The sequence below is a fragment of the Myotis brandtii genome, unplaced genomic scaffold (assembly GCF_000412655.1).
Source record: "Myotis brandtii unplaced genomic scaffold, ASM41265v1 scaffold658, whole genome shotgun sequence".
Taxonomy (NCBI): domain Eukaryota; kingdom Metazoa; phylum Chordata; class Mammalia; order Chiroptera; family Vespertilionidae; genus Myotis; species Myotis brandtii.
The window spans coordinates 3,012,417-3,026,629 of NW_005370558.1; the positions used below are offsets into that span (position 1 = coordinate 3,012,417).

Sequence of the window (14,213 nt, forward strand, 5' to 3'; positions counted from 1 at the left end):
TATCATTATTGTTAAAACAACACACAGGGAGGGACTTTTACAAAAGGCAACTCAGTTATCCATGCACTAGACCTGGGTCAGCTTGCTAAATGCCTTCCTCAGCTTTAGGGGGAAGGTGCCCTCATTATTCCCTATTATCCAGTGGGTGAAAATGAGGCTGGCAGGGGTCAGCATTTGCCCACCTTTCTGCAGGAAGTGGAGGAGCTGCGCCCAGGCCCTGCACCTCCGTGCTCGGCGGCTCCCCTCCGCAGATGGAAACCAAGTTCCTTAGCAAACTCAGGGCACTCCATCAACATCATGGGACTGGTGCAGGCTCCCAGCAGAATGCCAGCCCCAAATTCCTTTCCACTAGGGGACATGGTGGGGACAGAAGAACAAGATGTGCCGGTTGGTCCTGAGACCAGGGTAAAGTGGCTACAGATGTCAGGCGGGGAGGCACGTGGTGGTGGGAAGCTAGACATGAGCTAATTGAGACAGAGCATTTGTGATAAACAGAACCCTTTGGTACCTCACCCAGGATTCTGATAGCAGCTCCATCTCTAAGTTATGCACCCAAGACAGACTTTCTTTTCAGACTTCAGCTTTAAATTGCAGAGGCATTTCAGTTTCCCTACCAGGTTCTATTTTTCAAATTCTCTTTTTACTGACAGACATGGAAATGACTAATTTTTATGTTATAAAAGGTAAATATTCTTCTTTGGGGTTACAAGAAACAAATCAGAGTGCATAGAGAAAAACTGCATTTCTCCTCCATTCATCTTGACTAATGCTTTGTGTGCTTCTGCTCAAGGATGTGCACAACTCCATGGGGTGGGACTGATTTAAAAAGCCCTCGTTTATACATCAGAATCCGAGATTTAAAGTTACTTCCTTTATTTGGAAATGATTGATTTGTATTCTGTTCTATGCTCAGGCGTAAGTTACACAGCTGTTTCCTTATTAATAGAGAGAGGTGCTATTTCTAATATTTTTACTATGCTAAATAACGCTTTAAAAAGTCCTTTATATATATATTTCCCCATATATGTTCATGAATATGTACCTATTGAATTCCTAAATGTGATATTGCTAGGTCAAAGAGGACTGTTTTACATTCTGTTTATTTCCTGCTCTAAGTTTTCTAACACATGTATGCAGGTGCGTGCACGTGCACGTACACACACGCACACACACACAGGCACCCAATCATGTGGCAGTGAGCATGTACTAAGCATTTGTCATGCTTCTTGGTGCTCCGCTCCCCTTAACTCTTAGCTCTGTTCTGAGATCAGCACTTAACCACCCACTTTACAGATGGGGAACTGAGGCACTGAGAGCATGAATGACTTGCCCATTTGACTCCAGATTCCACATGCATTAATCTAACTATGCAGACATACTGCCTTAGCCCTCGTGCCCTTCTCCTGCCTCTAGCTTATCCAGTGGCTTTCCCACGGCTTCCAGGATGAATGGCAAAGCTCTTAGTAACAAAGAAAATTGTACCCGATGATCTGGCCCTTCTCAGACTGAGATGTTTGAACTCTGTTCTCCAGGCAGTAGGGAGCCATAGAATGTTTGGTTTCCAAGGAGAAATCAGGACATGAGAGAGATTTGCGCTAGTCATGCTTTTACAGAACTTGCTAAGGGACATCAGGCTCTTCTGCTTCCTTCAGGTTGTGAAAGACTTCCCCAGGGGCTGGAAAGGAGACTGCCACAAATTACTAAGGAGATCAGAGGCAGCTTCTGTGTATACCCTCCTTGCACCCCTGCCCTTTCCCCAAGCTGGATTCTCAAGGTCACGTCCAACTACCCAGCACCTGCCCAAATTTATTTTCTGTTTGTTTGATAAGAGAAGTGAGCTTATGCTGCAGGATTCCCAGTGGTGGGTTTATTTTAAGATCTGGCGAGCCCATGCTCCTCCGTCTGGGGCCCAGCTGCGGAAACCCTGACCAGGCGGACACCTCTGGGAAGTGGTGTTTTTGGAAACCAAGCCAAAACAGTGCCTGGCCCTGCCCATGGGGCAGCTGAATAAAGCTGTTGAAGGAAGAGACGGGAGGCAAGCTTCTTCCTTGGGGGCTGAGTCTCGGGTCACCGCCTGCAGTCCACATCTTAGAGAAGGGAGAAGAGGATTGAAGGTCATTGCATCAAAAGACATTTAAGGGATTGTATTCCAGCCCCCTCAGGCTCAGCTCCCATTTATCAAGCACCTGCAGGATGCTTTCCCCACACAAAGTCTCACTTATGCTCAGAAAGAAGTTCTCATATTGATTAGAAGCCTGACCTTGGAGTCGAGATTGCCTGGGTTCAAATCCCAGATTTGTCTGAAGCTCTGCGATCTTGAAATCATTGCTTGATTCCTCTCAGTCTCAATCCCCTCTCTGTAAAATGGAGAATATCGTAGTATTTATTCCAAAAAATAATGGGAGAGCTCAGTGCACTGTGCCTGGCTCATACATGATAAGGGCCCCCATGTCAGTACTGTGCAGAAGCTGTCATTGTCCTCATGTTCCCAGCATACACACTGTGACTCTGGTCTTGCAGCTCTGTCCCCTGCAGTCCCTCTGATTTCTTCCCCAGCCTTAGCCATGCAGTCTGATTGACCTCAAGTACGTCCTCCTTCAGAAGCCTCCCTGACTCACTCTCCTTTCCCAACATGCTGCCTCCTTCTGTTCATTGGTGGTCACATGGCTTCACAGACTTTAGCAGCCTCATAACAACCTTGACTTGTACAACTAACTGACCTTCACTTTAGCACTAGATGGGTAGCTTCTCCAGGGCAGGGGTGTTCCACGTTTCACCTTTCTGTGGCCCTTGGCACAGAGCAGAGAATATGTAATAGATGCTCAGAAGGTTTGCTTGAAGGACTCTCACTCCATCAGTGAATAGCAGAATGAATGAATGAGTGGATCAATGCATGTGAAGGAAAGAGTGAAGGCACAAGTGAGTGCGTAAAGGAACAAGTGAATGAATAAAAAAACAAGTAAATGAATTAATGAATGAAGACAGTGAATAAATGGTGAGGGAGGGAGCAGATAAGGGAATGTGTTACATACAGACCAGTGCATTTGGGGCTCAGGGAAAGCAGCTTGTCCTGCCCTTGTCCTTAGCCATGACCTCTGGGCTGTTCCCTGTCCGTCTCAGATGTGCTTTTTCAGTCCTGTCCACCCTCCCGTTCCTCCTGTTCCCCCTCACCTGTCTCCAGAAGTGATGACTACACTAATTTGTTCACAGACCATTAACTCTTGAGTGCGGGAAGAGGCCGGCTCTGAGTTGGCAAGGGCTGGGGTACTGGCTTTCAGGCCTCCAGGAGACATCATCCTTCTGCATGCCCGCCTGTGCGGCCAAGTTCTTATCTCCCCCTTTGCCCCTTGCAGACGACGACTGCACCGACTCCTTCACGCCCAATCAAGTCGCCAGAATGCACTGCTACCTGGACCTGGTGTACCAGGGCTGGCAGTCCTCCAAGAAGCCGGCGCCGGTCGCCCTGGCTCCCCAGATTGTGGGCCACACGACTGACTCCGTGACGCTGGAGTGGTTTCCACCCATCGATGGCCACTTCTTTGAAAGGTGAGCATGGCCTGTGAAGTGTTGATTCCGCTTGCTCTCTCCTGCCAAGAAGAGGGAAACTTGGAAGGGAAGCGAAACTGGGAGGGAGCTTTGGCTGTGTTCTTTGTCTTTGCCCTCGGTCCGCGGGTGCCCCGGCACCTAACACAGTGACTGGTCCATAGAGGCACAAGATACATTTGAGGGTCAAGGAATAAATGAATGATGGCTAATATAAATTAATAAATAATAAAACATATTTTACATGAATGGAGTGAATGTTTAGCTTTATTTTAGCATTAAAAACCTGAAACCTTTATTAGAATCGCCTCTGGGATAGAGGTGCTGGTCTCATCTCCAAGAGCTCAGGACTTGAAATTAGCAAACACCTTTGTAGACATGTTATATGTGAAGGTGTGTATAAGTTTATGTGTATATTCATACATTATATGTGAATACACATGCATATGTATAATGTAGATAGACATGTGCATATATCTCTACCTAGTATGCAATCTTAGACTGTGAGCAGTGTTTCTTTGTAGAATGAAAGGTAGAATTGTTGGGAGACCAGGAATGATAAGCTGAGGCACAGAATACCTCGTGTTGCTCCCCTGTCTTTCATTTTCTAGCTGTGTGGCCTTGGGCAAGTCACTCTCCCTCCCTGCGCCGTATTCTGCTCCCCTGAAAAGTGGGTCTCATGAGGCCTCAGTGCCTGAGGTGGAGACCCTCTCTCAGAGTGCCTTTCAGCATTGAGACCCACTGAGAACCTCTGGCTTCAGGAGCCCAGATTTTAGAGGGTCATGAAAACAGGCTACGATGTTCACATGTTGACATCTGTTTTGGAACTTAGCTATAATTTAGGACAGATTAGTATATCACAGCTCACCCCCGCCCCCTAGATGATCTTGGGGATGTTTAGCCAATTATGATGATAGCCTGGATGATGTGGGAAACAATAACCAGCTAATCATTAATTCCTATTACTCTGTGGTTGTAGTGACCTATCCAGTGCTTACTCTGTGTCAGATTCTGTACTGAATTCTTTGTATACAGTGTCTCATTCTATCTTCCCAGCCACTCTGTAAAAGAGAGATCATCTTCCCTATCTGCCAGGCAAGAAGGGAACTGGAGCTCAAAGAGGCTGGGAGATTTGACCAGAAGCCCATAGAAGGTGGTAGGAGTTGGAGTCCAGCTCCCATTTGACAGTGCCTGGTCTCAAACTCCCATGTGTGTTAATTAAATCCTTACAAAGCCCAAATTATAAAGGAGGTAGGTGTGTGTGTGTGCGTGTGTGTGTGTGTGTGTGTGTGCATTGTGTGTGTATGTATATAAAAAATATATTAGATCATGGCACCACATTAAATTGGGGCTCTAATTTTCCATCCTGTCATCAGTCCCTGAATCTAGATCCTTCATTCAGCAGCGGGGGGGATGTGACCACAGGGGAGGAAAGGCACCCCCTATCCTCTGCAGAAACCCCTCCCCCTCCCCCTGCCACCCTCACTGGGAGCTCAGTGCTGGGTTTGGGAAACCTCATGTGACACTTCAGAGCAGGCTTTCCAGCAGCCCATGGATTTATTTATTTTTTCTGTGGCAATGAGAAGTATCAGGCTTTTGGTCCAGCCTTGGCCTCACTTCCACTTAAAAATGGAAGTTTTGTAAATGAAGCTTCCTGTGTATGTATTCAATTTGTATTTCATAAAGCAGTTATTGTCCATTAAATAAATACCATCTGATTGTTGGAAACCTATTGGAGGGTTAATTGTTGTGTAATGAGATATGGCTCTATTTCACAGTGCCCTCCGCTTCAATCAATATGTTTTTAATAACCAATAGTCAGTTGGTACTTGAGGCTCATACAATAGCTATTCTGTTCAGTCTAAGATTTCATAACGGAGTTATCATATGTTAAATTAAAACTGACATTTTAGAAACATGTCTAATTAGGGTTAACAGCTACGTAGATCATAGTCTATGGCTGAAGGAAGTCAGTCCACAGTTCAATAAATTGTCGTAAAGAAATGGAACTATGTATGTCACTTTCTCATACACACAGTTTATATTCCAAAAATTGGCTTAGTTTGAAATACACAGTCTTTGATGTCAGGTTGTGTGTGTTCCGTCCCAGCCTCACCACTCTAGTCTGTGGGCCCTTGGGCAAGCGATCGTACCTCTCAGATTCTCTCTGGCCCTCTGATTTTCCATAAAAAGGTGCTAATCATGCCCTCTTCACCTGGCATTTTGGGGGAATTTCAACAAGATGACCTCTGTGATATGCCCAGCACACATATTCTATGTTCAACAAATAGCAGCTCTCACATTGTACAAAGTTTTTCAGAGCTGCTTAGCTACTTGAAATGTTCTTTCCCTGCACCATCTCTGGTGTTTTCCACTACATCCATCAATGCCAACCTCTCGCCCCTGGCCATCCTCATGTCTTCCTGCTGTTCCTCACATCTGTGGTCTCAGAGAATACAAGTGCTTTCCTTAAAACAACATGTTCAGATCCTCCCACAGCCTGTGTCCTCACACATGGGCAACTGAATAAATAATTCAAGGCCACCCCCCAGCTTTCCTAACTTCTTTATTTCTATCTGTCTTGCAAACATGTGTTGACTGGCTGGTTTCAGTTATCTGAACAATTGGCTGTGACATATTAGGAAAAGGACTGAACTGGGAACCAGGAGATCGGGGTCTGAAGGCTTTGGGATCTTATCCATGCCTTCTTCCTCAGCCTGTGTTCCAATCTTGAAGCCGAAGGCTACTAGCCTTTCTCACCAGCATTCTTCTCCCAAATCCTAGAACACAGACAATCACTTGAGTGACTATTTTCTCAAATCTCCCAAGGATGTTGCATGGCTCCTACCATTCTAGATGCACAAGAGAGAAGTTACTCCATTATGTACAGTGGATGCCTGAGTGAATCACTGTCCAAATAGGACTTTATACAGTAATGGAAATACTCTATAACCTGCCCTGTCGATATGGTAGCCATTAGCCAACTATGACCATGGAGCACTTGAAATGTGATGGCAGGTGGGATAGAGGAACTGGGTTTCTAAATTTGTTAAATTTTAATTGGTTCAAATGTAAATAGCCACATGTAGCCAGTGGCTGCCATACTGGACAGCATAAACTTGGAGCTTAAGCACTGACTCTCAAGGTACCCAGATATGAAAGGGGATCTCTTTCAGCATTAGTGTCCTATATTTCTATGATTTTAGTGTGTGTGTGTGCGTGTGTATCTGTAGACACAGATATATGAAAATCAAATAAATGCCAAAGGTAAGAAACACGCATATACACTCCCTGGATGAATAGGACACTGCCTGATTTTGGTAAAGGCCACAAAAACTCTATGGCTTTCCAAGCTATGGCCTTAGGATGATTACTTTGTACTCATGAACCTTAGTTTCCTAATCTGTAAAATGGGAACATTACATCTAATATCCTGATCCTTCAGTGGCCAGTGTCTAGGACTTGTACAGCACTAGCCATCAGATGCTGTTCAATGACATCCATTGAATGTCTAGGTTAAACAATGAATGAACATGTGAATCGATGGTTGAATATGAAGGAATATACTTCGTGGAGCTCTGTGAAAACAAGGCACATTGCTGTCGGGTATATGATGGTTTATTCATCATCGAAGTATTTATTGGAAACCTAGGATGTGCCAAAAACTCAATGAAGTGTAGGTGACTATATAAATATAATCCAGAAAAAAAGGAAGAAACAGAAAGAAAGACTCATTGTCCATTTAGGTCAGTGTGGTACCTGATTCCATCCCGGGACATTTGTAATCTCATTGTCATCAGAGGCATTCATGTGACGCAGAGCTGCTCTGCATGGACTGTGGTCACTGTAACGGAACTCTGCCCACTCCATAGTGGTGCTGAGCAAGTCTCTCTCTCTTCAGTCCTCATTCGTTTCCTATAAGTTTATTTGTATAATTGTTATTATTGCTAGTCCACATTCAGAATATATAGAAAATTCAGAAAACCAGAAGGAATAAAAATAGGGGATCATCCTGTGTTCCACCACCTGGAAATTACTTCCAGTAATATCTTGCCATGTTAAGGTTATTTGAACATTGAAATGCTGGCTATAAATTCAGTTTTGAATATGACTTCAGTTGGCTGTAGATTCAGCTTGGAATATGCCTTTTTCACTTAACATTATAGTTTACATTTTCCATGAAATTTCATCATCTTTATAAATATTTTTGGAATAACTACTTACCATTTCATTGAGCAAATTAACCTTAGGTTATTTAATCATTTTCCTATCTCTGAATATTTAGTGTGCTTTTAAACTTCCTATATGACTGTATAAAAATATAACCTATATGTATGGTTTTATATTTTCAATGATGAAGCTGAGGATGTAAATTCTGAAATTTGAAGAACTAGGCTACGTTAGGCAACATGTCTGAATGACTAGTATTTACCCATCCACCCATCTATCCATCCATCCACCCAACTACACTTGTTGACCATTATATAAACAGATAAGCAGGGGCATGGCTTGCTCAGATTTAGGTTTGGGGGTGAGCTCCCTGGCATCCGTGGGGAGGAGGAATGGGGAGCACCAGCAAACTGGCATCCACAGCACGCTCTTCTATACCATGTGAGCTCAGAAGCTACAGAGCTTCCCTGTGAAGGGAAACCCTAAGGCTCCCCGATTGTGTTCTTGCAGGAAGCCAAAGGATGGACCTTCTAGGAATGACGAAAGAGCTATTGGCAGGATCATTACATTTTGAGAAATAATGGGTCGGGCTGGCACATTTCTTGGCATCTTTCTTCCCTTTCCAGTTCCTTTGCAGTGGTCGCTCAGATTTGTGGAGTTTTGGGTCCACCCTAGTACATGAGGGCTCATCTCTCTCCCCTCCTGGCAACTGCCTCTGAAACATTTGCCAAGTCTGGAGAACAAGTAGGATCCCAGAGGCTGTTGTGGCTAAAGGGAATTTGGATCCAGATACAAGACAGTAGACAGTAGGGGAAGCCATCATCATATTCCACTTCTGGGGCTGGTCCTTCTGAGGGATTGGCTTGCCCCTTGGAAAGCTGCTAAAAGGAATGAGATGGCATGGCAAGGAAACTGCTTGTGAGTGTTTAACCAAGGGGTGACTCATCCATTCCCAGAATGTCAGGGCTGGAAGGTTCTCTGGTTATCTTCTAGTTCAGCCCACTCATTTTTCAGACGGAGGAGCTAAACCATGCCTTCTTCCTATTTAATATCTGGGACACAGGATGGTGCCTGGCACATGGTAGGTACCTGATAAATATTGGTAAGAGGATAAAATTTGAAGTCAAATGGGGCAACCAATTTTCTCACAACTACACATCAGGTTCTCAGTGGAGGTTTGGATGGCTGATGGAATTATGACTCTGCAGATCGTGAGTGTGTCTTTGGCCTGTTGAATCTGTGCTGCTTGAAGTTAAAGAAGTGTATCTATCATCAGAATGGAAACCACTTAGGCCCCTACAAGGTCCTTGTGGAGCAATAGGGAGGAATTTCAGTTACAGTCATATCCTGGAAGCTTTGGCATACATAGTCAGGAAAGGGGGTAACGTAGAATAGTTGTGTCCTCCATTGCCTTTGGCCTAGGGGAGTCAGGGGCTTATTCAACTGTTCCTAAGTCAGTGCGTTTTCCTTCTCTCCTTGGCCTCCTAGAGAATTGGGATCAGCATGTGACCTTTGCCTGGAAGGGAGGATCCTGGTGCAGTATGCCTTCAACGCCTCCTCCCCGATGCCCTGTGGCCCATCCGGACACTGGAGTCCCCGGGAAGCAGAAGGTGAGCCAGCCTGGAAGCTCACTGACAGGTTGGGTGTGAGAAGAACAACTCTTTTGGTCCATCTGGAGTGTTATGATTCCAATGATCTTTTCTACATACCATCTCCTTAGATCTTAGATTGCCCTGCAAGGCCAGTATTTTTAAGTTGTAACATGTTTGTCCTTTGTCCCAGCTTGATTGAGATGTAATTGACATAAAACATTGTGTAAGTTTCAGGTGTACGTCGTGATTTGATACATGTATATTACAAAGTGATCACCGCAATAAGGTTGGTTACTGCATGCATCACCTCACCTACTTTACCTTTTATGGTGCCAGAACATTGAAGAGCTACTCTCAACAACAGTAGAGTATCGCTAACTGTAGTCACCATGCTGCAGATGAGAACCTCAGAACCTGTTCATTTTCCAACTGGAAGTTCATACCCTTTGCCCAACATGAAGGCCAATGTACATGCCTTCATTTAGCACATGTCCTTTGAGTATCTGCCTTGCCCTACGTATATCATCCTACTTTACATATAAGGAAACAAAGGCACTGAGATATTAAATAAGTGCCAAGGCCACACACCTGACAAAGACATACATGTATGCATCTATATTTATCTCCAGACTCTGACAGGCTGCAGGTACACAGAGAAGGTCCCCTGAGGATCAATACACATGTGGGGGCTTCAAGACATCAGTATCTTTGATTCTTTCTTACTTCTTTCTGGGAATATCCAGGGCATTATCACATGTGTCATGACTTTTCCTTTCAGTTTCCCCTTTTTGGGATCCATTGATCTGCAAGACCCTTGAGGGCAGCATCTCAAGGTTGCCCTGTTATGGGCTCCACCCATGACCAGACCCTTCCCTGCTTAGGGGGAGTCTCCCAAGCCTCCCAGTGGCTAGTGATCTCTATGTTCCCATACAGTATCCTTCGCTGCCAGGTTAGCTTGGTTTTCCGTAAAAATTAAGAGTGCCTTTTGCTCAATGTTTTGTTACACTGTGTCTCTGAAGCAAGGCTGCTTGGAACTGAGACTCTGGGACTATTGTCTATTCCATTTCCTTGTGCTGTATCTGTTGCCTAGGGCTCAGCTCTAGTTGCTTAAGCCAGGCTGAGAGACAGGGACCCACTATTCTCTTCTCAGGCAGTGCCTCGGCCTCCCTCACAGACTTACACTGAGAACACCCCCACACCCAGTCCCGTTGCTCCATGCAGGTCAGCTCAGGCCAGCAGTCCCTGGGTGGGGACACCCATCCCTCAGAGGGAGTGGAATCTGGTTCCTCATTGAGGTTCAGTGAGAACGCCTCTGTCTTCCTCTATATTTTTAGAAAGAAGGTTGAACAGAAAAAGGCAGAGGGATCAGAGAGGCAAGTGAAGGAGAAAAATGACAACACTACACTTAATCTTCCGAAGTAGCTTAAAATAAAAACGAGAGTTGAACTCGGGAACTCTAAACAAGCCCATCTGGAATGTGAAGCGAAAGGGATTCTGGAGAAACCCTCAGCTCACCCTTGGGGAGTCACAGGCCCTCAGGCGTGGAAGGGATGCTCAGGGGTCACCCAGCGGGGTTCTCACCTGGTACAGGAAGCCCCGGCGCCCTCCCTCACGGAGGCTGTCCTCACACCAGGCTGTCCTTGCACCAGTATTTCTTGGCCTTCCTGTTCTAGCTCCATTGGTTAGAAAGTCCTTCCTGAAATGGTCAGTCGGGACATTTCCCCCCAAACCTAAGCCATGTTGGGTTCTCACAGGAGAAAGTGTATGTCTCTGGCCAGACAGCACTTTCTGTGCCCACAGAGAGTAAACCAGTCTCATCTATAACCATGGCAGGGCCTGTATGGCAGGCTCTGGGCGAGCACGTGGGCAAGGCTGAGCCAACCGTAATAGCGGAGAGTCAGAGAAGTAGATGGACGATCACCATCCGGGGTGATGAGACCTGTGCTAATAGAAGTAGGGAGCACTCGGGGGGCAGGAAAAAGGGGAGCTTCCCCAGAACCGGAGACTCAGGCTTCCTGGGAAATGTCACCATACCAGCAAGCAAGATGCATTGGAGAACGTGAAAGACATTTGGTATCCTTGAATCCATGGTTTCCACCTGGGATCTGAAGGCTTAGGTCATTAGGGTTCCTCAAAGTCTACAATGATTTTCATAATAATACATGACATGGTTTACCTTTTTCACTCTCACTCTCTCCTGAGAGTGTCGTCGTAGCGCTTCCCGGCAGCTCCGTGGAATGTGATGTTATTACTGCTCTGATAGCCCGTGGAACACATGCTTGTGTGTTCTTTAAAGTTTCTCAGCTTTAATTGATGGTACAGTAACTGCTAACGGACATGACCCACCTGAATGAGAGCTCCGCAGTGAGGCTAGAAGAGCTTAAATGGATTTAAAACGCAGAGAGCAAGGTGTGGAGTAGGGAGAGGTGGGGCTGGGTGAGGTATATACCGACCGGACGAGGAGTGGTTCCGGTTTTTGCCAAGGGCAGGAAGGAGACACCACGTGCCTTGGCAAGGGTTTGGGATCCAGTGAGATGCACATGTTATAAAGATTGCTGGGTTCCTCTAGAGCAGAGAGTGGGGTCCTGGGGAGCATGCTGGAGGAAAGGGAACGGCCCATGGGTGGTGCAGGAATCCAGGAGAAGTGCGGTGGTAGCCGGATGAGGTCGGTGGCAGGGAGAATGCAGAGAGGTCAGTGAGAGATGTTTGGGAGGTAGGGTCAGCAAGACTCTTTCCTGCCACTTCTTTGGCTAAAATCATCTTGATTTGTTCTACCATTTGTGTGAATGAAATAATTTCCAGACATCCCCACACACCTCCATATAGCCCAACTGTTGATTGGTTCCGGCTGTTCCTGGTTTGTCTCTGACCCTCTTAAAGCCTGACATGCAGAAATGGGTTCACTGGAAACGCCGAGCCCCCTAGTTCCCTGAGCTGACTCCGGCCTGCAAGGAACCCCAGCAGTCCCGGGTTTCCTTCAGGATACGTAAATCCAGTGCAGGTAGGCCAGGGAAAGACACTGTGCTTTTTTTAGAGCATCCCATCACAGGCTCTGTGATCCTTTGGCTCAGACTCTTTTTAATATCCTTGAAGAAATAAACTTTTCCATGAGCCAAACTCTGTAATTTATTTCTCAATTCATTTTCATCCTATTTATCTTTGCGTGTTTAAGTTTGTGGACTTCCCAAACTAACAGAAAACTCTGAAACCCATGAGCGATGCCAGCCGTATCTTTGGGATTGGGGAAAGAGCAGGGGGTCAGGGTGGAGCGGGGTAAAGAGGACTGCCCTTGGCTCCAACCTGTCCATCAACGTGCTCTGTGCCCGTGAGTGAGCCACGGAGCTTCTTTGAAGATAGCGTCCTATCCACAGAATGAAAGCCCTTTCCAGCTCCAACATTCCAAGCAGTTGTAATTCATTTATTTTAAATCCATATGAGCAAGACAGAAGGTTCTTCATTTAAACATAGTTATTGAATATCTAACATGTGTTATCAACTCCATTCTTTGAACTTCAGGTAAATACAGTCACAGGAATTCTTGCCTTTGCCCACAGAAAGTGGTTATAGTCAAAAGAAACCCCATTTTCCTATCTCTTTAGCAAAAACTATATTTCATAGATAAATTTCTTCTGAGGTATTCAAGACCACACTACATTTGTAGCCCAGGAGTTAACTAGCCAGATCTGACGGCCTGAAATCCCATTAAGATCACTTACGCAAGCGTATAATATATTACAAGCCTTGGGTTTTCTATGAGAGATTAACACATGGCACTGTTTTCTTTTCTTTTTATTTGCATGAGTCTTTCCCCCTTTTTTCTGCCTAGAATATTTCAGGTGCACTGAAGTATTCATCTGGAAAAAACTTGGCTCCAAGTTTTTATAACCATATTTGTGTCAACAGCTGCAGTGTATATGCACATAAATATAGAATAGATGTCGGTATAGATCTTCATAAGTGTAAATTTAAATCAGCATAACTATGTATAAATATAATTTACACACATATTTGGCCTCACTCCTAGTGGCCAGCTTATATAAAAATGTGACTTTTTATTTAGTCACCATATACATAAAAGGCTATATATTAATAATGAAGTAACGGTACCTTTGTGCTTTTCTCCCTCCCCCTCCCCCTTTCCCTCTCTCCCTCTATTCCTCCCTCCCTCCTGTCCTTTCTTCATTCCTTAGTTTCTTTCCTTGTCTCAGCTTTTCTCCCTGCCTCAACACCATACATGCAATCAACTTTCCCATCTGTGTGCATTTTTCTCCTTAGGACTCAGGTTTTTCCTCATCTGCTGTGATGTTCTCTTTCTCCAAGGCACAGCTATGCATTCATTGCTGCTTTAGTACAGATGTCTGCTAACTGACCACTAGACTGGAAGCTCCATGAGGGCAGAGACCATGTCTTTAGAAACCTGCTTTCTCTGGGACTAGCCAACCCTGACACAAACCAGGCTCTCAACAATTAATCTTTGAATACATGGATGGATGGATGGGTGGCTGGATAGATGGATGAATGGATGGATAGATGGGTGCATGGATAGATGGATGGATGTGTGAATGGATGGGTAAACGCGTGGATGGATGGGTGAAAAATGGATAAATAGTATCTATCTCTAAAAAGTGGTTTTCCCAAAAGACAACTTTCATTTGTTTGATTAAAATCCTTCAGTAGCTCCCATCTCTCTCAATATGAAGTCCATTCCCTTAAAGTGGCATGTGAGACCCTTCGTCACCTGGATTCTACTTACTTTGCCAGCCTGACCACTTGCTGCTCTCCTGTTGCTCTCAAAACCATAGTCATCTGGACGCACATTCTCTATCCACTGTTCTCTTGGTTTGGAATGCTGCCCCATCTTGAGCTTTTCCTTGTTAATTCCTCCTTACTTGTGAGAACTGAGCTAAT

General features: G+C 45.1%; 1 protein-coding gene across 3 annotated transcripts in view; it reads left to right on the forward strand.

Moving 5' to 3' along the window:
- The window catches only part of PAPPA (pregnancy-associated plasma protein A, pappalysin 1), a 215,964-nt gene that overhangs the window by 62,131 nt on the left and 139,620 nt on the right, over positions 1 to 14,213 (forward strand). For all 3 annotated transcript variants that reach the window (XM_014528925.1, XM_014528924.1, XM_014528926.1), the window contains exons 5-6: positions 3,354 to 3,546; positions 9,202 to 9,323. In XM_014528925.1, coding sequence (XP_014384411.1) covers positions 3,354 to 3,546; positions 9,202 to 9,323 — 315 coding nt within the window. The remainder of the gene's footprint in view (positions 1 to 3,353; positions 3,547 to 9,201; positions 9,324 to 14,213) is intronic.